Raw genomic sequence first — 24,644 nt, forward strand, 5'->3', positions numbered from 1 at the left:
ATGTCTGAATCTGTCCTATAGTGAATCTGTAATTTTTTACTATTTTTACTATCCAGGAGCATTTTTGTTTGCATTTTTAAATCACTAAGCACTTAATAATCTAAGCTGTGACATTCCTAGGTCAAAAACAGGTACTGCCTGTTTTTCCCCCGCTCAGCCCAACATGGCGGAGCTGCTCGTGCCTCTGAGCCTTGCACATTGCACTGCTAGCATGGCAGAGGTGCTTGCGCCTCTGAACTGCAGCACACAGAGATCCCCTTTTAGGCACACAGTGAGTCTAGTTGCCATCAAACAAATCCTAGCACGTTACTCCAAATGATCCATTCAAAAGGTCTGTCTCCCACAGGAGACAGACAGAGATTGTGATGGCAGCACAGACCAGAAACTGGTATTTCAAAACCGCCAAGTTCTAGTAGACCTGATCCCACTGCTTACTCAGGCAGGAAGAGCGAAGCCATAGGCATGGTCTCAGGTACTTTGTTCCCGACACCGAGTGGGCACACAAATGTTTGGGCCCAGAAATGTTCCATAGCTGGAGTTTGCACTGGCAGTAGGGCCCACCGGAAAACGCGTTTTAAACTGGTGCAGATTCAGGAAAATTTCTTTGCAGCAAGCCACCGACAAACAGCAAAAAGCTGTGTTAAACTCTCTCTCTCTCCTTTTTAAGCTCTCCCAGATTTTTAAGTGGATTTAGTTACCACGTTGGGTGCCAATCTGTAGAAGGAACGATGGACTGCGTTCCTGCCGAGGTCCCGGATCACTGGCAAGTTTATACCCCAAATAACAACACACAAATTGTATTCATTTAAACACTGCCTGGCCCATTATCGCCAGCCCCTTATTGGCTGACTGTCACATATTTGTTAGATTAATATTGAGGTCGTTAATCCATTTGGACTTGAGTTTTGTACATGGCGATAGATATGGATCTATTTTCATTCTTATACAGGTTGACATCCAGTTATGCCAGCACCATTTGTTGAAGATGTTTTCTTTCTTCCATTGTGTAATTTTAGCTCCTTTGTTCATAGATTTATGGATTAATATCTAGGTCTTTGATTCAATTCCATTGGTCAACATCTCTATTTTGTGCCAATACCAAGCTGTATTCATTACTGTAGCTCTGTAATAGTTTGAAGTCAGGGATGTTAATCCCTTCGGAAGTACTTTTATTGTATAGGAATGTTTTGGATATCCTGTATTTTTTTTCATAAAAAAATTGATTATTGTTCTCTCAAAGTCTGTGAAGAATTTTGTGGGGATTTTGATGGGAATTGCATTGAATCTATAGATTGCCTTTGGTAGAATTGCCATTTTTCTATGTTGATCCTCCCAATCCAAGAGCATGGGAGATCCGTCCATTTTCTAGTATCCTCTCCAACTTCTTCCTTCAAAGACTTAATATTCTTATTAAATAGATTTTTCACTTCCTTGGTTAGAGTTACCAAAAGATGCTATATGCTATTTGTGGTTATTGTGAAAGGTGATGTTTCTCTGATTTCCCTCTCTGTTTCTTTGTTCTTTCTGTATGGAAGAACTACTGGTGTTTTTTTTTTAGTACATATTGTATCCTGCCACATTACCAAAAAGGTTAATCAGCTGTAGGAGTTCTTTGGTAGAGTTTTTAGTGACGCTTATGTACACTATCTTATCATCTGCAAGTAACTAAAGTTGGATTACTTCTTTTCCAATACAAAACCCCTTGATCTGCTTGTATTGTCTTATTGCTATTTCTAGAACTTCAAGCACTAGATTGACGAGGTATGGAGAGAGTGGACAGCCCTGTCTTGTTCCTGATTTTAGTGGAATGGCTTTAAGTTTCTCTCCATTTAATATGATGTTAGCTGTTGGCTAGCTGTATATTGCTTTTATTATATTTAGATATGAACCTTTTATCCCTAATCTCTCCAAGACCTTTAATCATAAAGGGGTGTTGAATTTGTCAAATGGTGTTTCAGTATCTAATGATATGATCATATTGTTTTTTTCTTTCACTTTATTAATGTGATGGATTACATTGATAGATTTTCTTATGTTGAACCAGCCCTGCATATCTGGGATGAAGCCTACTTGGTCATAATGGATAATCTTTTTGATGTGTTCTTGGATTCGGTTTTCCAGAATTTTACTGAGAATTATTGTGTCAGTGTTCATGAGTAAGACTGATCTGTAATTCTCTTTCCTGGTTGAGTCTTTATGTGGTTTTGGTATCAGGGTGATTGTATCTACATAAAAGGAGTTTGGCAATGACTCTTCTGTTCCTATTTTGTGAAACACATTAAGGAGTATAGGTATTAGCTCTTCTTGCAAGTTCTGATAGAATTCTGCATTGAAACCATCTGGTCCTGGGATTTTTTTGGTAGGGAGGTTTCTGATGACAGCTTCTAATTCCTCGCAATTTACATGTCTATTTAAATTGGTCACCCGGTCTTGATTTAATTTCTGGATATGATACTTATCAAAAAATGTGCATTTCTCTCACATTTTCCAATTTTGTGGCATACAGACTTTTGTAGTAAGATCTCATGATTCTCTAAATTTCCTCTGTGTCTGTAGTTATGTCCCCCTTTTCATTTCTGATCTTGTTAATTTCGTGTTCTCTCTCTGACATTTGAATATTTTGGATAGGGGTTTGTCAATTTTGTTGACTTTCTCCAAGAGCCAGCTTTTTAAATTGATTTTCTTGGATTGTTTTCTGTGTTTCTATTTTGTTGGTTTCTGTTCTCCCTTTGATTATTTCCAGTCTTCTACTCCTCCTTGGTGAGTCTGCTTCTTTTTTCCCTAGACCTTTCAGTTGTGCTGTTAAGTCTCTAATTTGTGCTTTCTCTGTATTCTTTATGTGGGCCCTTAGTGCTATGAACTTTCCTCTTAGCACTCTTAGTGTTCCACAGTATTGAGTATGTTGTGTCTTTATTTTCGTTGAATTCAAGGAAGACTTTAATTTCTTTCTTTATTTCTTCCTTGACACGGGTGGTTCACTAGTTGTCTGTTCCATTTCCATGAGTTTATACGCTTTCTCAGGGTAGAATTATTGTTAAATTCTAACATTACTCCAGGGTGATCTGATAGTACACAGGTGGTTACTAGAATTTCTTTGTATCTGTGAATGTTTGCTTTGTTACCAATCATGTGATCAATTTTTGAGAAAGTTCCATGAGATGCTGAGAAGAAGGCATATTCTTTTCTGTTTTGGTGGAATGTTCAATAAATGTCTGTGAGGTCCATTTGTTTCATTACATATGTTAGTTCTCTTATTTCTCTGTTAAGTTTCTCTCTGGTTGATCTCTCCATTGGTGAGAGAGGAGTGTTGAAATCTCCTACTATTAGGGTGTGGGGTTTGATGTATGTTTTGAGAACTAGTAAGGTTTTTTTTTTTTACATATGTGGGTGCATTTATATTAGGGGCATAGATATTAAGGATTGAGACTTCCTTCTGAGGAAATGTTCCTGTTATGAGTATAAAGTGTCCATCTCCATCTTTTCTGAATGGTTTTAGTTTTAAATCAGTTTTGTTAAATATTATTATAGCCATGCCCACTTGTTTCTTTGGTCCATTTGATTGGAAAACCTTTTCCAAACTCTTTACTCTTGTGTAGTGTGTGACTTTAAGTTTGAGGTATGTTTCTTGTATACAGCAGAATGTTGGATCTTATTTTTGTATCCATTCTCTTAAACTGTACCTTTTTATATGTAAATTGAGTCCATTGATATTAAGTGATATTAATCCCCAGTGGTTGTTAACTCCGGTTATTTTTTCCTTTGGTATTATTTGTATGTTTCCCTTCTTTGAGTTGTGCTGGTTGAGGGTTATCAGATGCTTGACTTATTAGGGTTGTTGTTGGTTTCCTTGGTTTGTGGTTATCCTTCTTGTATTTTCTGTGAGGCTGGGTTTGTGGCTACGTATTTTTTAAATCTGTTTTTGTCCTGGAATATCTTGTTTTCTCCATCGATAGTGAATGCTAGCTTTGCTGGGTATAGTAGTCTAGGCTCACATCTATGGTCTCTTAGTGTCTGCAGCTTATTTATCCATGACCCGGCTCTTATAGTTTCCATTGAGAAGTCAGGTGTAATTCTGAGAGGTAACCCTTTATATGTTACTTGACCTTTTTGCCTTACAGCTCTTAATATTCTTTCTTTATTCTATATGCTTTATGATTTGATTATTATATGTCAAGTGGAAGTTTTTTTTTTTGATCCAGTCTATTTGGTGTTCTGTATGCTCCTTGTACCTTCATTGGAATATCCTTCTTTAGGTTGGGAAAGTTCTCTCCTATAATATTTTGAATATATTTTCTGGGCCTTTGAGCTATAATTCTTCTCCTTCTTCTACCCCATTATGCTTAGGATTGATTTTTTTCATGGTGTCCCAGATTTCCTGGATATTTTGAGTTAAGAATATGTTGGATTTGTTATTTTCCTTAATCAATGAGTTTATTTTCTCTGCAGTATCTTTGGTGTCTGAGATTCTTTTTTCAATATCTTGTATTCTGTTGGTTACACTTTTCTCTGTACTACCTGATTTTCAATATCCAGCCTTCCCTCAGTTTTTTGTTTTCTTCATTACCTCCATTTCATTTTTCAATGTTGAACTGTTTCCATTAACTATTTGATTGTTTTTTCTTGATTTTCTTGGACATCTTTGAGAGATTTATTCATTTCTTCTACCGTTTAGTTTGTCTTCTCTGCTTCTTTAAAGAAGTTTTCCACCTGTTGTTTAAGGTCCTCTATTATTATCATAATGTTATGTTTAATGTCCATTTCTTCTACTTCCTCTGGAATAGGGTGTTCAACTATTGTTGTGGCATGATCCCTAGATTCTGGTGGTGTCATTTTGCCTTTGGAGTTCTTGTAGGAATTCTTACATTGGCACCTGTCCATCTCTTAATTCAAATGCAGCCAGGAGAGTCTTGGTCCAATCTGTGCTGTAACTGAGTCTCTGTGTGGATCTCCTCAGTGTAGGAGCACGAACTGTTCCTGGGCCAAGGAACAATCTGAATGGAACTCCTCAGCACAGAAAAATGGGACTACCGTCTACATAGAAAGCCTCAGTGCAGGGGCAGGAACTGTTCCTGGGACAAGGATCTTGCAGACAATCTATAAAATATTTTCTACCATCTTGTCAGGTACTGTGTCAACAAAACTGACACAGTATCAAGTTCTTAGGTGCTAACAGGCCTCTTAGTTTCTTAACATATATGTAGAAGAGCTTGAGAACCTCATTTCTTGACATGACACTGGTTAGTTAGTGTTCATAGGCACATTTACTCTTCCAGGCAAGACTGATACTTCTATGGCCTGGAATTATATTTTGCATCTTCAGACAACATTTTAGAAATCTGAATCTTTAGAGTCTACTTACTATTTTACTCAGGCCTTGAGAAATCAAAGAGTGAAGTTGAAGAGTTCAGTTTTAAGCCAAAATTGTTTGTGCCAATTTTCAAGATCTATTATAGGCAATTGTAAATTCTTTGTTTGGAAGGGGCATTAGTAAAGTTGTCATGATAGTCAATGCATTACAGGTTCAGTATATGTTACAGTAGAGGACTCAGAGGCTTCTTATGTGGGACATACTCTTAATGAATCTTCACATTCCACTTGCAGGCCTCCTTAATGGTGTGTGCTTGGTGGCATTCAACCAAAGCTTATTCACATGCCTGTGCTTTTGATCATCTGATCAGGAGTTACACTACTCTAACTTTAACTTTTGTCTAATGTTTAGCTAAAACTTGGGTAAAACACAAACACTCTTCAGATCAATATGTGTCTTCTCCAAGTCTTTCCCCTTCAACCTGACTGCAACTTCATGAATTCAAAAATAGTAGAAGGTTAGGGATGCTTTTATTTTGGTTACTTTTCATTTAAACTGACCATATATGTATTTTATACTGACCCCACTCTTTGGCAATAAATGTAGCAGTAGAAAAATTAATAAATTCTTTTATAAGTTTTTATTTCATTATCAAAGATAGTGAATAATATGCATAAAACTCTGAAGGTCAATATAAAATAGATCCCATACATTATGGTTTAAATTCTCAGGAATATGGGCTAAGTGTATAACTCAACAGGTAGAACATATTCCAAGCATGTGTGAATTTCCCTAAACAACTTTCCTAGGTTCTATCACTTAGTTTATTCACCTCCTCTACTCATAATAGGTAACCCTAACTGAGGCAGAAACTTCAGGACGAGTGCGACTGTGCCAGCCATTTGGGCCAGAGAAGACCTGAGACCAAAAAAATATCTACATTAACAGGTACAGGGGAGGAACTGCTCAGGGAGTGGGTCAGAGCCAGAGACTACTGTGGGTCTGGGCATGAATCTGGGACCTTTATGTGCATAGAGATGAGGCAGGACCCCTGTGGGTCTGGGAGCTCGGAGGAACTAGGCCTGAGCCAGGACCTCTGTGAGTCTGGGTGTGTGTCTGGGACCTCTGAGGGAGTAGGCCTGAGTTAGAAACTTTGTGGGTTCAGGCATTGGTTGGGGACCTGCGAAGGAGTAGGCAGAAACCAGAAACCTCTGTGGGTCTGGGCATGAGTCTGGTACCACTGAGGGAGTAGGCCTGAGCCAGGTGCTCACCCAAGTCTGAGATCTCCGAGGGAGAAGATCAGAGCCAGAGAGCTTGCAGGACCAGCCCCAAGCCAAGGACCTCCTCAGGAGAAGATCTGGACCAGGGATATTTACAGAAACAGGTCTGAGCTGAAAACAGGCCTACAACAGTAGGCCTGAGACAGCAAACTCCACATAAACAGAGCAAACATTGGGAGCTCTAAGCGACCTCAAGGAACATGGAGCGATCAACGGGGTAAAGAAAACCGTGGCACTGACTGTACCATGAGGAACAACTATCTGAGCCTTGGATCCACTGGCACCTAGAAGATTAATCACTAGAGTTACAGAGAGTCCCAACCACATCAATTAGAAGAAAAGATGAGTAGTCAAGGTCAGAACAGATTCAACAACACAAAGAGCAACACGACACCAGTAATATCTAGAGACCCTACAACAGCCATACTTGAACAAACAAATATAGATGAAGCAGAAGAAAATGTCCTAAAAATAACTTCAGGAAAATGCTTGAGACTCTTAAAGAGGAAATGAGAAATTCCCTCAAAGAAATGGAGAAATCAACAAACAGAAAATTGGAAGACATCAGCAAATCCCTTAAAGAAAACCAAGCAAAAGCAATCAAACATATGAAAGAAAGTATTCAAGACTTAAAAACTGAAATAGAGACAATAAAGTAAACACAAGCTGAGGGAATTGTAGAAACAGAAATCATGATAAAAAGATCAGGAACAACCAATGCAAATATAAACAGTAGAAACAAGAGATGGAAGGGAGAATCTCAGGCGCTGGAGACACAACAGAGAATAGACTCATTCTGTCAAAGAAAACATTAAATGTAACTAAAGCTTAACCCAAAATATCCATGAAACATGGGATACCATGAAAAGGCCAAACCTAAGAATAATAGGCATTAAAAAAGGAGAAGTTCAATTCAAAAGCACAGAAAATATTTTTATCATAATCATAGAAGAAAACATTCACAGCCTAAAAGAAAGATATGCTTATGAAGATTCAAGAAGCTTACAGAACACCAAATAGACTGAAAAAAAACATAGTCCTCTCACCACATAATGATCAAAACACTAAACATACAGAGTAAAGAAAAAATATTAAGAGCTGCAAAGGAAAAATGCTAAGTAACAGCTAAGGGCAGATGTATCAGAATTATATCTGACTTCTCATTGGAGCCAATGAAAGCCGGAATGTCCTGGTCAAGTGTTATGCAGACATTAAGAGACTAAGGTTACAATCCCAGACTCCTAACCCAGGTAAACTTTCAATAACTGTAGACAGATGAAACAAGATCAGACTGGGAAGTACAGGAGCAGGTATGGTGGCTCCTCCTAAGGGCCAGGTGAGAATCTGCAGCCATAATTCTTATTCCTTGATCTCCCATGTGGTTCCTGCTACTCTCTGAACCTAGGCACAGTCCTCTGTATAACTTTGCTCTGTGGGGTGCACCTGAGCAGAGCATTGGGAGCAGGGAGCTATGTGTGGAACCCTATTGTTAGTAAAGAACATTGTGCTTTTGGTGCAGCCAAAGAAAGCAAGTTGCCTAACCTCGGATAGGCCTAGTTTCTCGAGTATCTTCTAGACATTCAGAAATTTGCATATAACCATTACCTGTTGTGTCCATTAATGATTAATTTTGTGGTGGTTTTAAAAGGCATCTCATGTGTTGGGTAACGCTCCACATTTACCTGTGATGTAGAAGAGTAGATTTGATGACAAAGGATTTATGAATGCTCTGTAGATAGAAATTCCAACAAAAGTAGACTTTAATAGAGGGAAGGCCGTAATGATCTTTCCTGTCCCTTTAAGAGACAAGCCCTGTCCAATATCTCTACCACCCACTGAGGCATATAGATCTTTCTTCCTGCTTGCAGCCGGTGCCTCTCCACTTTTCAGTCTCTTCTCCCTTAGAGGCAGCTTCTGCCTCTCTCCATTCTCCCCACTTCTTCCCTTTTCCCATCTCTCTCTCTCCCTCTCTCTGTCTCTCTCTGTTTCTCTCTGTTCTTCTCCTTCTCCCCTTACACACTCTTTCTTTCCGTTCCATAACCCAATAAATAAATATGAAACCTCAGTTTTCATGGTATGCCTATCCAAGTTCTCTTACCCGCTATGAGAGGCTCCCTGCCCGGGACCAGTTGCCTTTGGAGACCTGCAGAATAGTCTCATGGAGTGCCCATCTGTTTGTCTCTCCTTGTGGCCTGCTACAGCCACTTTGGGAACTGCACCATTTCTGCCAGGGACTGGCTGCTCAAGACACCCTGCCCACTTTCTGTCCTGCTCGAGGACCTGCATCATGATCTCATTGCCTGCTGCCCTCTGCAGCCACTCGGGAACCGGAAGCATTTTATTTAATCCATTACACTATCTAACCAAATATTTTTCTTTAAATACAATAGAGTCATTTTATTTCCTAAGTAAACAATGAGTTTATTATAAGGAACTTCCAAAACTCTAAAATTGACAGAGACATCTCACTGTCTATCCAGTCACCCAAAGTTCTTCTGTACCATTGTGGCATACATCTTCAGACCATCAGAAACCTCATCGATGTCCATCTTCCTCTTGAAGTAATTGGTGCTGCCAGGAGCACATATGTCTCACTGTCATGAAATAATAACTGCTTAAAACATTTTAAATGCCATATTCTGTAGATCTCTGAAAGAATTGAAGAATATCTATCTAACTAAAATATATTTCTATATATCTAGGAAACCAAACACTAGTACAAGCTTTATTATAGATGACTCTATTAACCTAAATTTCTTAATTATATATCACACTTTTAAATGAGCTGCACAAACACAATACCTCAATCAAGAGCAGAAATATACATGAAACAAACTTGATCTTAAATTTGTATCAATAAAGTAAAATTCATACCAATGCAAACTATCTATCTCTATAGCACATCCTCTTTAAATGTAAACAAATGTTTTTACACAATATTTGGGAATATAGGTGTAGTTCCCTCCAAATCCCTCCTGCTATTTATTGGGTGATGTAAGTTTTTGAGGGATGTTCAAGGCAACCTTTCAGGCTCTCTTGGTTCATTAAACCACATTAGTCTAGAATGAGTCCACAGGTTCTGATCCTCTGTGGAAACAAAAGAAGAATCTCTTTCCCAAAGCAACACATCCTTAGACTCAAATTCCAAAGTCAAGATACCTTGAAAATATACATGTTGGCTTAGTTTAGCAGTTCCCAGAATCAAATACTTCTTTGCAGTCAAACAATTCAAAGATAACAAGAGAGTTGGTATGGCTACACTAGCATTAAATGAAATAGAATTTAAATCAACAACTATAATGAGGTAAAGAAAAAATATTTTGATAAAGAAACTAATTTATGAAGAAGATATAATAATTATGAACACATACATGTACCAAAAATATCAGAATTGAAGAGTGATTCATAAAGCTGTAAACACAGTTGGGCGACTTGTGTTCTCACATCCAATAAAGAAGTAAACAAGCAGAGAGCTGTAGAATAGTCCATTGCGGACACAAGAGGGGCTCCTGAGATCCTCTCCCTCACTGCAGGCTGTCATAGTTCCAGAGAAAATGTCATCCAGGTGGTAGTGGTGCACATCTTTAGTCCTAGCACTCCAGAGGCAGATGCAGGTGGATCTCTGCGAGTTCAAGGTCAGCCTGGTCTCCAGAGTGAGTTTCAGGACAGGCTCCAAATCTACAGAGAAACCATGTCTCAAAAATCAAAAAGAAAAAAAAAGAAAACAGAAAAAGTTGGCTCCTAAAGCATGTGGCACTATTAGGAAGTATGACTTTATTGGAGTGGGTATGGCCTTGTTAGAGAAAACATGTCATTGTGGACTTTGAGATCTCATATATGCTCTCACGATAGCACCCAGTGTCTTGAGCCACTTCTTGTTGGCTGTGCAAGATGTTGAAGCCTTAATTTCTCTGCAGTACCATGTCTGCCTGCATACCACCATAATCCCAACTGCCATGCTTCCTGCTCTGATGAGAGTGGACTAGACCTCTGAAATTGTAAGCCAGTACCTTAATTAAATGTTGATCTTCATCTTTATAAGAGATCTTGTGATCATGCTGTCTCTTCACAGCAATAGATACATTAAATAACAGCCAGTGGTGTTGGTGTGCTCTTGAATACCAGCACTTGGGAGGCAGATTAAGGCGGATCTCTGTGAGTTCAAGGCCAGCCTGGACTACAGAGCAAGTTCCGGGGTTGGCTGCATAGCTACCGAGAAACCATGTCTTGAAAACACCCAAAAGAAACTTTAACTAAGACAAAGGCTGAACAATCTATGAGAAATAACATACCACATGATCTGATAAACATTCACTATGCTAAATCTCTTAATGTTTCCAAGTGTCATCCCGGGAACTGAGCCTTTATAATATAAGTCTTTAAAGAACATCTAAGATACAAACTACAGAATATTTCTCATCATTTCATTAATTGTCAATTTAGAATGTTGTTCAACTTCATCTATGATAATATGGAGTTAAGGGAAGCCTGGACGCATATATGACGTCCAAGCTGCACAGCTGCCTTGACAGGTTTGATTGAGACCAGCCAAGTGTATAGGCTTCAGTTTCCATTTACTAGAAGGCAGCACCTGATTCCAGGAAAATCCATAAGCTGATACCATCCAGGGACAGGCCAGTGTCTAAGGGGAAGTACCTGACATTCTGAATATACTAAATGACCAATAGGATTAAATGAGAACACCAGATTCCTTGAACCCAGCACTTACCTATTCCTTTCCCCCAAAACACCTCTAGACAATTGTCAGCCAGTCATTGTTTGAAACCTAAAACTGCCTCACCCCCAACCACTGCTATGATAAAAAAAAACACTACCCCACGAGACTGGACCTCTCCATTTGCACTTCTGCATTGGACAAGCAAAAGGGTCCCATCTCAGACTTGAATGAATAAAGTGTCTTTGCTTTTGCATACAGATTTGGCTTGGAGTTGTTCTTTAGGGAAGGCCACAAACTGGCTATAATAGTGTACTTGCTAGAATATGCTTTTAAAATACAGTATGTGTAAGATGCATTCTGTTGTAGAAGTGTTACTTAATGTGTTATGCACGTGTGTGTTTGTGTATGTGTGTAACATCATGGTGATTCTCACTGCAAAATGTGGCACACCTTCCATGTGCCTCCAGTAGCCTTTGCCTCCATTGAGACTGGTATTCATAGATTTTGGTCATCCATGCCTAACAGAGACATTATAGTCAAAGTATTTCATTCAACAAAGCCCAACCTACTCAGCAGGTTTATATGGCATTGGATAAATTCACAAAGCTCCACTTTATAAATATTTTGCTCTTGACAATTGTTGTGATTGAGGTAAAAAAAAATAAAGGACAAAATCGAAGACTATGCAGGGCAATTTGGTCTGGGACTGTAGAAGGACCTGGTGATTACTTTGGACTCTATATGGTACAGTGAAGACTGATGCCTTACCAGATAAACTACACGTATTTTCCTTATTACTTATAATTTTAGAGCAGTGGTTAAAGTCCTAACTGCTGAAAGCATATAGTTTAGTTTTAGAAAGGTTTTCATTTATCAGTCATAGCTAATTACTTTCCATTAAGAATGTTAACAATTTTGGCCTTGGTTTTGGTTTTTGAGACAGGATTACTGTGATAAAGCCACAGCTGTCCTGAAACCTGCTTTGTAGATTAGGCTGTCCATAAATTCACAGAGATGCACCTGCCTCTTCTTCCCAATTGTTGGACTACTCTACCCTACCAGCCAACATCTCCTTTCTTTCTTAATCAACCAATTATATTCACAGCATACAGGGGAATCCCACATCATATCCCCTTTTCTGTTTAAATAAAAAGGATGGTTTTAACTTTAACATAGTAAAATTACTTATAACAAAATGGGTATCAAGCAATAACTATAATTCCAATATTTATATCTACTTTATCTTTTATCATAACTAAGAAAACTATAACTATTAATTCTTCAACTCCATCAAAGATCACAGAAGGATATAATATTACCTAATAAACATGAAGTACATTATAAACAATTTCCAAAACTCTAGAATTGACAGAGACATCTCATTGCCTGTACAGTCACCCAAAGTTATTCTGTGTGGTTGAGGCATCCAACCTTTGGCCCATAGTATCTAGCAGACTTTTCCATGAAGCAGGAAATTTCAAAGACAGTTCCACCTATATTGGCAGTTTACAGTCACTTTTTTCTGTGTCCTACAGAATGTCTGGCAGACTCTTTCATGACGCAGACACCCTGAAGGACTGTCTCACTTTCTTTAGGCAGCTTCAGTAGTCATTTTTCTGTGGGTTCTGTATGTCTAGTTCATATAGTATAGCATCAAGCTGCCTAAGCAAAAGCAGTTTTTTTGCCCAAGTGGCTAACAAATCTATAGGGAGCCTCTTCAATGCCCAGCAACCTTTTGAAATAGATTGGTGCTGCCAGGAGCAAATGTGTCTCATTGTCATAAAAAGTCCTAAGTTATTAAAACTGTATAAATGCCATATTCTGAAGGTCTATGAAAGATTTAAAGAATACCTATATTAATGAAATATACCTCTATATACCTAGAAAACCTAACTAATATGAATACCAGGTTGACTATTATAGATGACTATCTATTAACCTATATTTCTTAATTATACATTATATTTTAAAATGAGCTAGACAAACACAATGACTTAATGAAGAGCAAAAACACAAACAAAATTGTATAACAAAATTGACCTTAAATTTGTATCAATAAACCAAGATCCATACCAATGCAAATCTCTATAGCACATCCCCTTAAAATATACAGAAACATTCATAAGCAATATTTGGGAATTTCGGCACAGTTTTCTCCGAACTGCTTCTTGCTTTTTGTTGAGCGACGTAATTTTTGGGGGTGTTGATGGAAACCTTTCAGGGGTCCTTTGTCCATCAAACTACATTAGTCTGGAATTAATCCATAGGTTCTCATCTTCTGTGGAAAAAAACAGAACCTCTTTTCCAAAGCAACAAATCCACAAACAAAAATTTTGAAGACAAGATACTTTTATAGTACATTTATTACTTAGTTTATTCACAGTCAAAAAATTCCAAGCAAACACAATAATAAACATAATCCAGACTCTGTATATACTTTATCTTTATGTGGCCTAATTTTTTAATCTATTACTGTCTATACTGATCAACTATTTTTTAAAAACCGTTTACTACCTTTTATAGCTCTCTTTACTTTTTTTTCTGTCTTCCAACCTGACATACATTTTTTAAACACACTGTGATCCATTTAGAGGTCTTTTACAATCTGAATCTGTCTTTATTGTGTATCTGTAATTATTTTCTGACCAGGACTGCTTTTTTTTAAAATGGTAAGCACTTTTTAAAAAGCTAAGTGGTGGCATGATAAATGCTAATGCTGCTTTGTAGTTGGTTCTGCCCAGTCAAACATGATGGAGACATGTTCAATGTCTCTGCAAACTGCACATTCCACGCTAGTTCCAAATATGCAGCAGATCTATGTGGAGCCATTAAGCAGTTGGTAAAAATCTGCTCACAAACCCCATTTAAATGCTCATTCTCCTGAAAGAGCCAGGGTTGGTGCTGACAGTACACACCAGGAAGTCACCATTCAATTTTTTCTGCCACTATTGAATCCAGAAATCCTCTCTTAATGGAGCCATGGCATTAAGTTGTGCTTAAGCCTTTTTTTATGCCTACAATCCTTCCCAAACTCTTAAAACAGGTTTTAAACTTAAAACAGGTTTTCTGTGAATTTTGGTTGGCCATGTTGGGTGCTAATTTGTACTAAGATTTCACTTGTTTTCTGGCTACCCGAAAGCTCAGACCCAAAATAACCAGACAGAAACTGCATTAATTAAATCACTTCTTATCCCATTAGCTCTCATTTCTTATTTGCTATCTGTTACATATTAATTTAACCCATCTCCATTTATCTGTGTATTGCCACAAGGCCATGACTTACTGGGTAAAATTCTGTTGTCTGTAGCAGGGCCACATGGCTTCTCTCTGACTCTGCTTCCTTTCTCCCAGTATTCAGTTTAGTTTCATTGCCTAGCTCTACTCTACCTTTTCAGGCAAAGCCACTTTTCCATGTTAATTAACCAATCATATTCACAACATACATATGAGAATCTGACATCAGGTATGTGTCTGTAGGAGAATTTTTAATTGACTCACAAGAAGATATAAATCATATTTTACTTCACTGCAATTTAGACTAACAGCATATTACCCACACCATGGCTGATAAAGGGGAGTACTTCAAATGTCAAGATATGAGCATCCTCAGTCATGTGAAATGGAAAAAAAAAGAAGATCAACCTTTTCTCGGTTTCCACTGAGTAACATATTCAACTTCTGATTAGTAAAAATATCCACCAGGAGCCTGGTAGTGGGTAACTACGTAAATATAATGAACTAATCAAGTTGAATGAAAGTCCAGGTTTAATCTAAGCTAAGCATTCCCAGGTGATTCCAGGGGAAGAGAAGAAACAAGGGGGAAACCACATGGCAGGTCAGGGGACTTTGGCTTAAATAGACTATAGGCATGGTCTTGAGCATCTCAGATTGAGGAGATGAGCCATAGCCAGCATTCTCTGGGACTGGGTCTAGCATGGGACAAGTGCATCGGTGTGGCACTTCCACATGAACAACTTTCATATTGTCTAATTCATTTATTTACATTCTCAGGTAGTTCTCCCTGCCCTAAATTTGATAAACTGGTAGATATGTCACACATCACCTGACTCCACATATAAACATATAATTACATAGCCAATAAATACATAAGTGACAATTTCTCTGAACATAGACTTTTATGATAATTCCGTTGCACTGACTTCAAAAAATTTAATTCTGGGTCAGAGAGATTGTCCAGTGACTAAGAGCACTGGCTGGTCTTGCAGAGGACCAAGGTTCAATTCCCAACACCCACATGGTGACATACAACCACCTCTTAATCCAGCTCCAGGGCATCTGATGCCCTATTCTTATCTCAACAAGAACCAGTCATACATGTGGCAAACAAATGTACATGCAGATAAAATATTCCAACATACAGTGAATTAATAAATATATAAGAATATAAAGTCTATGCATTTTTACAATTGAATTTTAATATATAAGGTGAAAACGTCTATGTGATTGTGAACTCACCACAGCCATATCAAATGGGTGTATCAGAATTCTCTAGGGCAGTGGTTTTCAACCTTACTAATGCTGGAACAATTAGTTCCTCATGCTGTGGTGTCTGCAATGGACTGTCCTGTCCCTTTAAGAGACAATCCCCACCCACTCCCTCCCCTGTCTGCTGAGGCAAGTGAATCTTCCTTCAGCATACAGCCTGCAAGTCTTTTCTTTTAAATCTCTCTTCCATAGAGACAGGTTCTGCCTGTCTCCCCACTTCATCCCCCTTCTCCCCTTCACCCTCATTCTCTCTTTTTCTCTCTGGTTCTCTCTCTCTCTCTCTCTCTCTCTCTCTCTCTCTCTCTCTCTATTTCTCTCCACATTCCCCCTTCTCCCTTTTCCCCTTCCATTCTATAACCCACTAAAAATCCAACCTCACTCTGCATGGCATGTGCCTATCCATTACTGTCTCTCACCCTGCCTGGGAATCACTACCTATTGTGGACTGCAGGCCCCTTGGGGAATGGTACCATCTTATTTTTGCCATAACAGTGCCCCACAACCATAGTGATATTTCAATGGTATTTTAATAAAACTTTCCTGAAGATCAAAGTGCAAAGCAGCCACACTAATCAGTCTTACAAATCAGGTAGTGATGGCACACACCTTTATTCCCAGCTGCCACACTAGTAGCCATAGCAGTTCTTTGGTGGTGATACACACCTTTAATCTCAGCACTAGAGATGAATATAAAATGGCGTGAGGCAGGAACTCACTCTCTTTCTGATATGGTAAAAGTAAAACACCACAGGTCCCCAAGTGGTGGCATTGGACAGCAGACATGAGACCAAGATGGGCATGAAAGTAGTCAGTCCCAGTCAGGGAGCCACGTAGCAGATGAGAGACAGAGATCTATTAGGCATACCATGCAGAGAAAGTGGGTATTTATTTAGTGGGTTATGGAGGGGAAGGGGAAATGGAGTATGGACAGAAGGGAGAATAAAGAGAGAGAGAGACAGAGAGAGAGAAAAGCATAAAGAGAGAGAGAAAAGCAGAGAGAGAGAGAGAGAGAGAGAGAGAGAGAGAGAGAGAGAGAGAGAGAGAGAAGGGGAAAGGGGGGCATTGGGGAGACGGAAGAGAGGCAGAAGCTGCCCCTTTAAGAGAGAGATGGAAAGGAAGGAACTCAGGCTTCAAGCTGAAGAAAGATCTGTTTGCCTCAGCAGATGGGGAAAAGAGTGGGCAGGGCTTGTCTCTTAAAGGAACAGAACAGACCATTACAGTCACCACAATATGAGGAACTAACTGTTCCAGCATTTCAGTCTGGAGATTTTATAGAAGTAAGAGCTCTCTATTGGCTTGGTTGCTTTGCTTTTCTGACCTACAGGTTGAATCCCAATATCTGTCTCTGGGATTTAATATTTGTGCTACACCCAAAAATAAATTTATTTTCCTTACTATTTCATGACTGTAACTTTGCTTCTGTTATGAATCATAATGTATTTTTGGAGCTAGAGGTTTTCAAAGGGATCCATATCCCTCAGGTTGAGAACCATTGCTCTAGAGGAACTGAACTGATAACATAGAATGTCATAAAGGGGTTGTATTAGATTGGTTTACACAATATAGTCTGGTTAGTTCAAAAATTGCTGTCTGCATACCAGAGAGGCTAAGAGCCTGGTAGCTCTTTGATCCATGGAGCTAGATACCACAGCATTCCCATTCTAATGCTGGAAACCTAGAGGATTTCTGAAATGCTTCTGGTCCACAGTTCACGATAAAAGTCTGAAGAAACTCTGTTCTAATGGCAAGAAAGAATGGTAGCAGAAGAGGCAGTGAGTGCCTCAGAGTAGGTATACTCATTAGCAGGAAGTGAAGGGAGGCAGACAAAGGGAGCAGCAACTTTTTTCTCAGGTCTTTTTACACATGCACTACAGCCAAAATGTATTACCCACTTCCTGGGAGAATATCCCCTGCTCAGTTGATTTTTCCCCAAAATATTATGAAGTGTTGTGGGGGCCCAAAAATGTAAGCCTATTTCCACCTGGACAAAAGTTCAGACAGTCGAACTTGACTCTATTCTTTCAAGGTTATTGTGTTTCTACAAGGTCCCACCTAGAGTTACATCAGAGAGTTATGCTTTCTCAAGGCTATTGTCAACAGGTGCGCCTAATAGCCAGACCATGTAATCCAGGAAGAGGGAAGCAGATCTGTTCCTACCTCAGACAAAATTCTAAGAATCCAACTAAGTAACAGTTCCCTTTATGGTGTTACCTTGGGATTCCACACAGAGAGTGCCTATAGAATGTTTGGGTCTAGGGTAGCTGTGGGAGTAGGCTTGTCCCAACAGCCGGACGATTTACTGAGGACACAGCCTGCCAACTTCAATAGGTATGTCCATTTCTTTGTACCGTGTTAATGCAGTCTTTTGCCTTTCTCCTACCCCTTGGGGACAGGGGTGTTTTAAGCAGTTGGAAATTAAACATGGGCGAATTTCAGTACTCACTAGAATTCCATCCTGATACTATTCTATGTTTCTCCATTTTATTTCTTTCATTCACATCATCTTATTCTTTATTATATTTCTAAATCCCCACACCTCTACCCTGGCAAGAGGTATTTTTGTCAAGGCTGTTCCCTGACAAAGTGTGTCTCTCAGTTGATCCCAGAACTGATCAAAATTGACCGTGGCAAAGAGTGATTGAAACATTTTAGAAACGTGGCGTGGAACCTGACTTTGGGATATTTGAAGAATCCTCTACCTTGTACTTGCTCCTGCTCTAATCAGAGTCTTTATTTTGCTCAGGGTCTCTGCCCTTAGAAAGGGTTTCTAGTTGGTCAGTATCAATTTTAGAGACTGTCTCCAAAACTCTTACTACTGTGTAGACACATTTGATGTGCTATTTCTTTTAGAGAATGTCTTTACTTGCCTTCTTCGAGTGTAGCATACACATATGGAACAATATAAGATACCTCTAAATATTCAAATCACCCCTTATTGTTGAGCATGCATGATGCACTATTTAATATGGGGAATATAAAACAAGGCAGATTCTCATTACTTTGCATACTGTGCTCTCTAGTTTTTATGTCAGCTTAACACAGGTTAGGGTTATCTGAGAAGAGGGAAGCTCACCTAAGAAATTGCCTCCATAAGATTGACATATAGGCAAGCCTGTGGGGGATTGATGTGGAAGGGCCCAACCCACTGCAGGTGGTGCCATCCCTGGGCAGTTGGTCTTGAGTTGTATAATAAGGTAGGCAGAGCAATTGTCTTAGTTAGGGTTTACTATTGCTCTGAAGAAATAACATGACCATGGCAACTTTTATTAATAAAAAGAATTAATTGTGGTCATTTGCTTACAGTTCAGAGGTTCAGTCCATTATGAAGGGGAGCATGCAGGCAGATGTGTTACTGGATCTGAGAATTCTACATCTTGACTCAGAGGCACCAGAGAGTCCACTGACAGTCACACTGAGGGAAGCTTGAGAAAAAGAGATCTCAAAACCAGACCCCACAGTGACATACTTCCTCCAATAAGACCACACCTCCTAATAGTGCCATTCCCTTTGGGGGCCATTTTCTTTCAAATCACCACAGCATTCCCCAAGAAGAAGTCAGTAAAGATCACCCCTCCATGGCTTCTGCATCAGCTCTTGCCGCTAGGTTCCTACCCTTATTTTCTCACTTATGGACTGTGATGTGAGGAATGTGAGATGAAATACGTCATTTCCTTCCCAAGTTGTTTTTGTTCATAGTCTTTGGTCAAAACAAGAGTGCCCCTAACAAGACCTTGGCCTATGTATAGTTGACTAATTCAATAGCCTTTGAATACCATTGGCCTACTAAAAAGTAGTCTACATAATATATTTTCTAGCATCTTGTCAGGTATTGTGTCAACAAAACTGACACATTATGGAGTTCTTAGATGCATTCAGGCCTCTGAGTTTCCTACCAAAAATTTAGACGAGCTCTAGAACCTGTTTTCCTTGGAACGAACCTGACTAGTTAGTGTTCATGTAAACATTTAGTTTTCCAGGGAACGCTGATCCTTCTATGGCCTAGAATTATATTTTGCATCTTCAGGCAGCATTTCAGACATCTGGTTCTTTAGAGTCTACAATGAGGGGAGCTTACTATTTTATTCAGGCCTTGAGAAATCAAAGAGTGAAGTTGAAGAGTTGAGATTTAAACCAAAATTGTTTGTGCCAATTTTCAAGATCTATCATAGGCAATTGTAAATTCTTTGTTTGGAAGTGGCATTAGTAAAGTTGTCATGATAGTCAGTACATTGCAGTTTCTGTAAAAGTAGCAGTGGAGGACTCAGAGGCCTCTTATGTGTGACATACACTTAATGAATCTCCACTTTCCACTTGGAGACCTCCTTAATGGTGGGTGCTGTGGGCCATTCAATCAAAGCTTTGTCACGTGCCTGTGCTTTTGATCATCTGATCAGGAGTTACACTACTCTAACTTTAACTTTTGTCTAATGTTTAGCTAAAACTTGGGTAAAACTCAAACACTCTTCAGATCAATATGTGTCTACTCCAAGTCTTTCTCCTTCAACCTGTCTCCATCATCATAAATTCAAATATAGTAGAAGGTTAGGGATGCTTTTATTTAGGTTTTTTTCATTTAAACTGATCATATATGTATTTTATACTGACCCCACTCCTTGGCAATAAATGTAGCAGTAGAAAAATTAATAACTTCTTTTATAAGTTTCGATTTCATTATCAAAGATAGTGAATAATATGCATAAAACTCTGAAGGTCAATATAAAATAGATCCCATACATTATGGTTTAATTTCACAGGAATATGGGCTAAGTGTATAACTCAACAGGTAGAACATATTCCAAGCATGTGTGAGTTTCCCCAAACTGCCTCCTAGCTTCTATCACTTAGTTTTTTCACCTCCTCTACTCATAATAGGTAACCCTAACTGAGGCAGAAAATTCAGGAAGATCGCTACTGTGCCAGCCACCTGGGCCAGAGAAGACCTGAGACCAAAAAAAAAAATCTACAGGAACAGGTACAGGGGAGGAACTGCTCAGGGAGTGGGTCAGAGCCAGAGACTACTGTGGGTCTGGGCATGAATCTGGGACCTTCGATTGAGTAGACCTGAGACAGGACCCCTGTGGGTCTGGGAAAAGTCTGGGAACTCGAAGAAACTAGGCCTGTGCCAGGACTTCTGTGAGTCTGGGTGTGAGTCTGGTACCTCTGAGGGAGTAGGCCTGAGCTAGGACCTTTGTGGGTCCAGGCATTGGTTGGGGACCTGCGAAGGAGTAGTCAGGAGTAGTCAGGAACCAGAAACCCCTGTGGGTCTGGGCATGAGTCTGGTACCACTGAGAGAGTAGGCCTGAGGCAGGTCCTCACCCAAGTCTGAGATCTCCGAGGGAGAAGATCAGAGCCAGAGACCTTTGCAGGACCAGCGCCAAGCCAAGGACCTCCTCAGGAGAAGATCCGGACCAGGGATATTTACAGAAACAGGTCTGAGCTGAAAACAGGCCTACAACAGTAGGCCTGAGACAGCAAACTCCACATAAGCAGAGCAAACCTTGGGAGCTCTAAGCGACCTCCAGGAACATGGAGCGATCAACGGGGTGACTAAAACAGTGCCACTGACCGTACCATGAGCAACACGTATCTGAGCCTTGGATCCACTGGCACCTAGAAGATTAATCACCAGAGTCATAGAGAGTCCCAACCACATCAATTAGAGGACAAGATGAGTAGACAAGGTCAGAACAGATTCAACAACACAAAGATCAACACGACACCAGTAATATCTAGAGACCCTACAACAGCCATACTTGAACAAACAAATATAGATGAAGCAGAAGAAAAACAAGCATACAAAAACAGAGAAAAAATAAAACAAAAACCATTAGGCCAGATGGTGGTGGTACACACCCTTTATCCCAGCACTTGGGAGGCAGCTAGATTTCATTGAGTTCAAGGCCAGCCTGGTCTACAGAGCGAGTTTTAAGACAGACAGGAGTGTTAAATAAAGAATCCTTATCTCAAAAAACCAAGAAGAAAAAAAATAAATTATCACACCCTTATTTGTTAAAGAGACCAAGTCTTAATTCACAGATTAGAAATTGATTATTTTTCTCCTGAGAACTTAAGATATTCAACAAAGATATACATTCTGATGAATAAATTTTGTTACCAGGTATCGTGGCACTATTCTTCCAAAACTCAGAGATTATGAGAAAGCTACAGATGACTGTGAAATCAAACTTTACACATCGGCGAAGAAATAATTGAGTATTAAATAAAAAGAAAAACTAATTTTAAAAAATGTAATGTCCTTAGAAAGCACTAATAGGAAAAGGGAATAGTATTTTGCTGTGAGGCCTTGAAATGAAAGAATTGAAATCATGTCCTTCATGTCAGTTTCAAGAAATTTACATAGCACTTAAGGTATAAACATGACTACTTTTTCATAGTCTAAAGCAGAAAAGAGGGGGCGGAAACCACAAGAGAAAAACCCGCCTAAATGAAAGATAGTGAAAGTCAGTAAAAATTAGGGAGAGACTAGGTCAAAACTGCAGTGTAATGTGCTAGCACACATCCCCCTTCAAAGTTTTTCAATGAAAGCGAAGGGATATTCATGTTCACTAATAATTTCATGAGGGCATTAGTGGGGAGAAAAGGCAAATTCCTGGAGGAATGCTCAGGACACTGAGGAGAAGGGTAAGGTGAAGGGTAAGCTTTGTCATGCTTCTCCTCTCTGTTTCCAAACAGGTTTGCTCAGGCCTTGTGGGGAGCGAAGCACAGGGCGAAGACAGTTGATCTTAAGAGTCACTGGTTCCAGCACTTTGGAGGTCCAAATCCGGGTCCACATCCTCTGCCCCACTGCAGCTCTCCAGCCCTTCCCAACAACACCGGGGAACCCAGGAGAGCACAGCACAGCAGCAGGCACCCAGAGAGGTGTCCAGCATTGCCCTCATGCTTCTGGGGGTGGGGTGGGGTGGGGGCCGGTTAGGGACCAGATTTCTGGAGTGGAGGCATCTAACGGGGGGAGGGGGGGGCAGGGGAGGTTGAGTAAGTTGACCCTTTATCCCCTCAGCTAACTGTCTCTTCCCTTTTCTCCAATGCAGCCATGGACCCAGGCACCAGCACCCGGTCTTTCTGGGCCACTGAGGGCCAAGGGGACCCCGCAGATGCAGCTGCTGGACATGCATCCTGTAACAACAACACCAACGAAACTGCAAATTTGACCAAGAAAGCGCCTGTGCAGAAGAGGCGGAGGAGCAGATCTTCCTCGCTGGCCAAAAGGAACATTGTGGGCTGCAGAATCTCGCACAAGTGGAAGGACGAAAATGGGCTCATCACCCATTGGAGAGGAACGGTTCTGGATCGTGTGGCCGTAAATCCCTCTCTCTATTTGTTGAAGTATGATGACATAGATGCTGTCTCTGCATTGGAACTTCACCAAGATGAAAGAGTGCTGTCCCTTAAAGTGCTCTCTGAAACAGTAAAACCATCCCCAGTCCCTGATCCCAACCTTGCTAATGCCATAATTGGCAAAGTGGTGGAGCACACATTTGAGGGTGAGCATGGCTCAAAAGATCAGTGGAGAGGGATGGTTCTGTCACAAGCGCCTATTCTTAATAGCTTCTTTTACATTACCTATACGAATGATCCCATCTTATACATGTACGAGCTTCTGGATGATTATAAAGAGGGCGACCTTCGTATCCTGTCAGAGTACAATGAGATTCCTCCACAAGATGTAGACCAGAAATTTGTGGATGGTATGATAGGAAAACATATTAAATATACCAATGATGATGGCACAAAAAGAGTGGGCAAAATGATTGGCAAAGTAGACGCCCGACCATCGGTGTATTTTATCAAATTTGATGATGATTGTCATATCCATGTCTATGATTTCGCGGAAAATTTCTAATTGGCAAAGTTATGCCACCACAACTGTTGAAATAAAGTTGTCATTTCTAGACGTTCAGAGGCTGCTGCTTTTAAGTGTGTTGGGAGCTCCCCACGGGCATAAGTTTGTCCTGACGAATACACATTTCTGTGGGTATAGCACACTGTCTGTAAGCACTTTGCCTTGTGGAAAACACTGGGTGTGTTTGTTGGGTGGAGCAGGGAAGATGGGAAGACAGACACTCACTTCTTCAGGGGCAGTCAGGACCAAGGCTCTGGTGGTCTGAGATCCGGAGGGGGTTGGCTGTGGGTGTGGGGACATTTCTTCCAAGTCCCTGGGGCCTAGCTTGGTGGGGGTGGGGCACAGGATGTGCCTCCTGGGGCTACAGTCCAGAGACCTGCTGGGCCCTCCAGTTGTGAACCCAGACACTCAACTCTTTGAACCAAGACACTTACCTCTTCGAACCCAGACACTCACCTATCCAGGGGCAACCAGAATCAAGACTCTGGTGGTCAGAGAGGTGGGTATTGGGAGAGTGTTCCCAGGTGTCTGGGGGCTAGATGGGTGGGGCTGGGGCACAGGATATTCCTCTCAAGACCAGGGTCCAGAGAGCTGCACCTTGACATTGTTTTATATTTTAGCAGTGGACTTACTTTTTACTTTTTATACACACATTTCTAAATTTTAAAGAATATTTATTTCTTAATTTATTTATTTATTTAACACGTATGCACATAAGTATGCATGAGTTTATGTGCACCAAATATGTGTGGGAGCTTGTGGAGTCTAGAATAAGGCTTTGAATCCCCCAGAGTTTGAGTTGCAAGAGGCTGTGAACAGTCATGTGGGTTTTTCATGAGAAGCATGTCTTCTTAGCAACTTAAAACATCTCTATGGACAAAAATTGTCATTTTAATGTGCATATTACATTATTACTTTTTCCTAAAATACAGAAAAGTGAAAACAGGAATTATTCTGCATGAACTTTTATTGGATATTTGCCATCAGTATCAATAAATGATTTAAAAAGTT

At 40.0% G+C, this 24,644-nt stretch overlaps 1 protein-coding gene across 1 annotated transcript; it reads left to right on the forward strand.

Annotated features, from left to right (window-relative positions):
• Window positions 1-22,823: 22,823 nt before the first annotated feature.
• LOC148117485 (spindlin-2-like) lies at window positions 22,824-23,642 on the forward strand. The gene has a single exon (XM_087902681.1). It carries the CDS (start codon window positions 22,824-22,826, stop codon window positions 23,631-23,633), a length of 810 nt encoding a protein of 269 aa, XP_087758807.1. The 3' UTR covers window positions 23,634-23,642.
• Window positions 23,643-24,644: the final 1,002 nt, after the last annotated feature.

Source organism: Myodes glareolus, chromosome X, assembly GCF_982192425.1.
Source record: "Myodes glareolus chromosome X, mMyoGla1.1, whole genome shotgun sequence".
NCBI lineage: Eukaryota > Metazoa > Chordata > Mammalia > Rodentia > Cricetidae > Myodes > Myodes glareolus.

Excerpts from the sequence above, each read along its gene's own strand:
- LOC148117485 (XM_087902681.1), top strand. The coding sequence starts at position 22,824 with ATGGACCCAGGCACCAGCACCCGGTCTTTCTGGGCCACTGAGGGCCAA.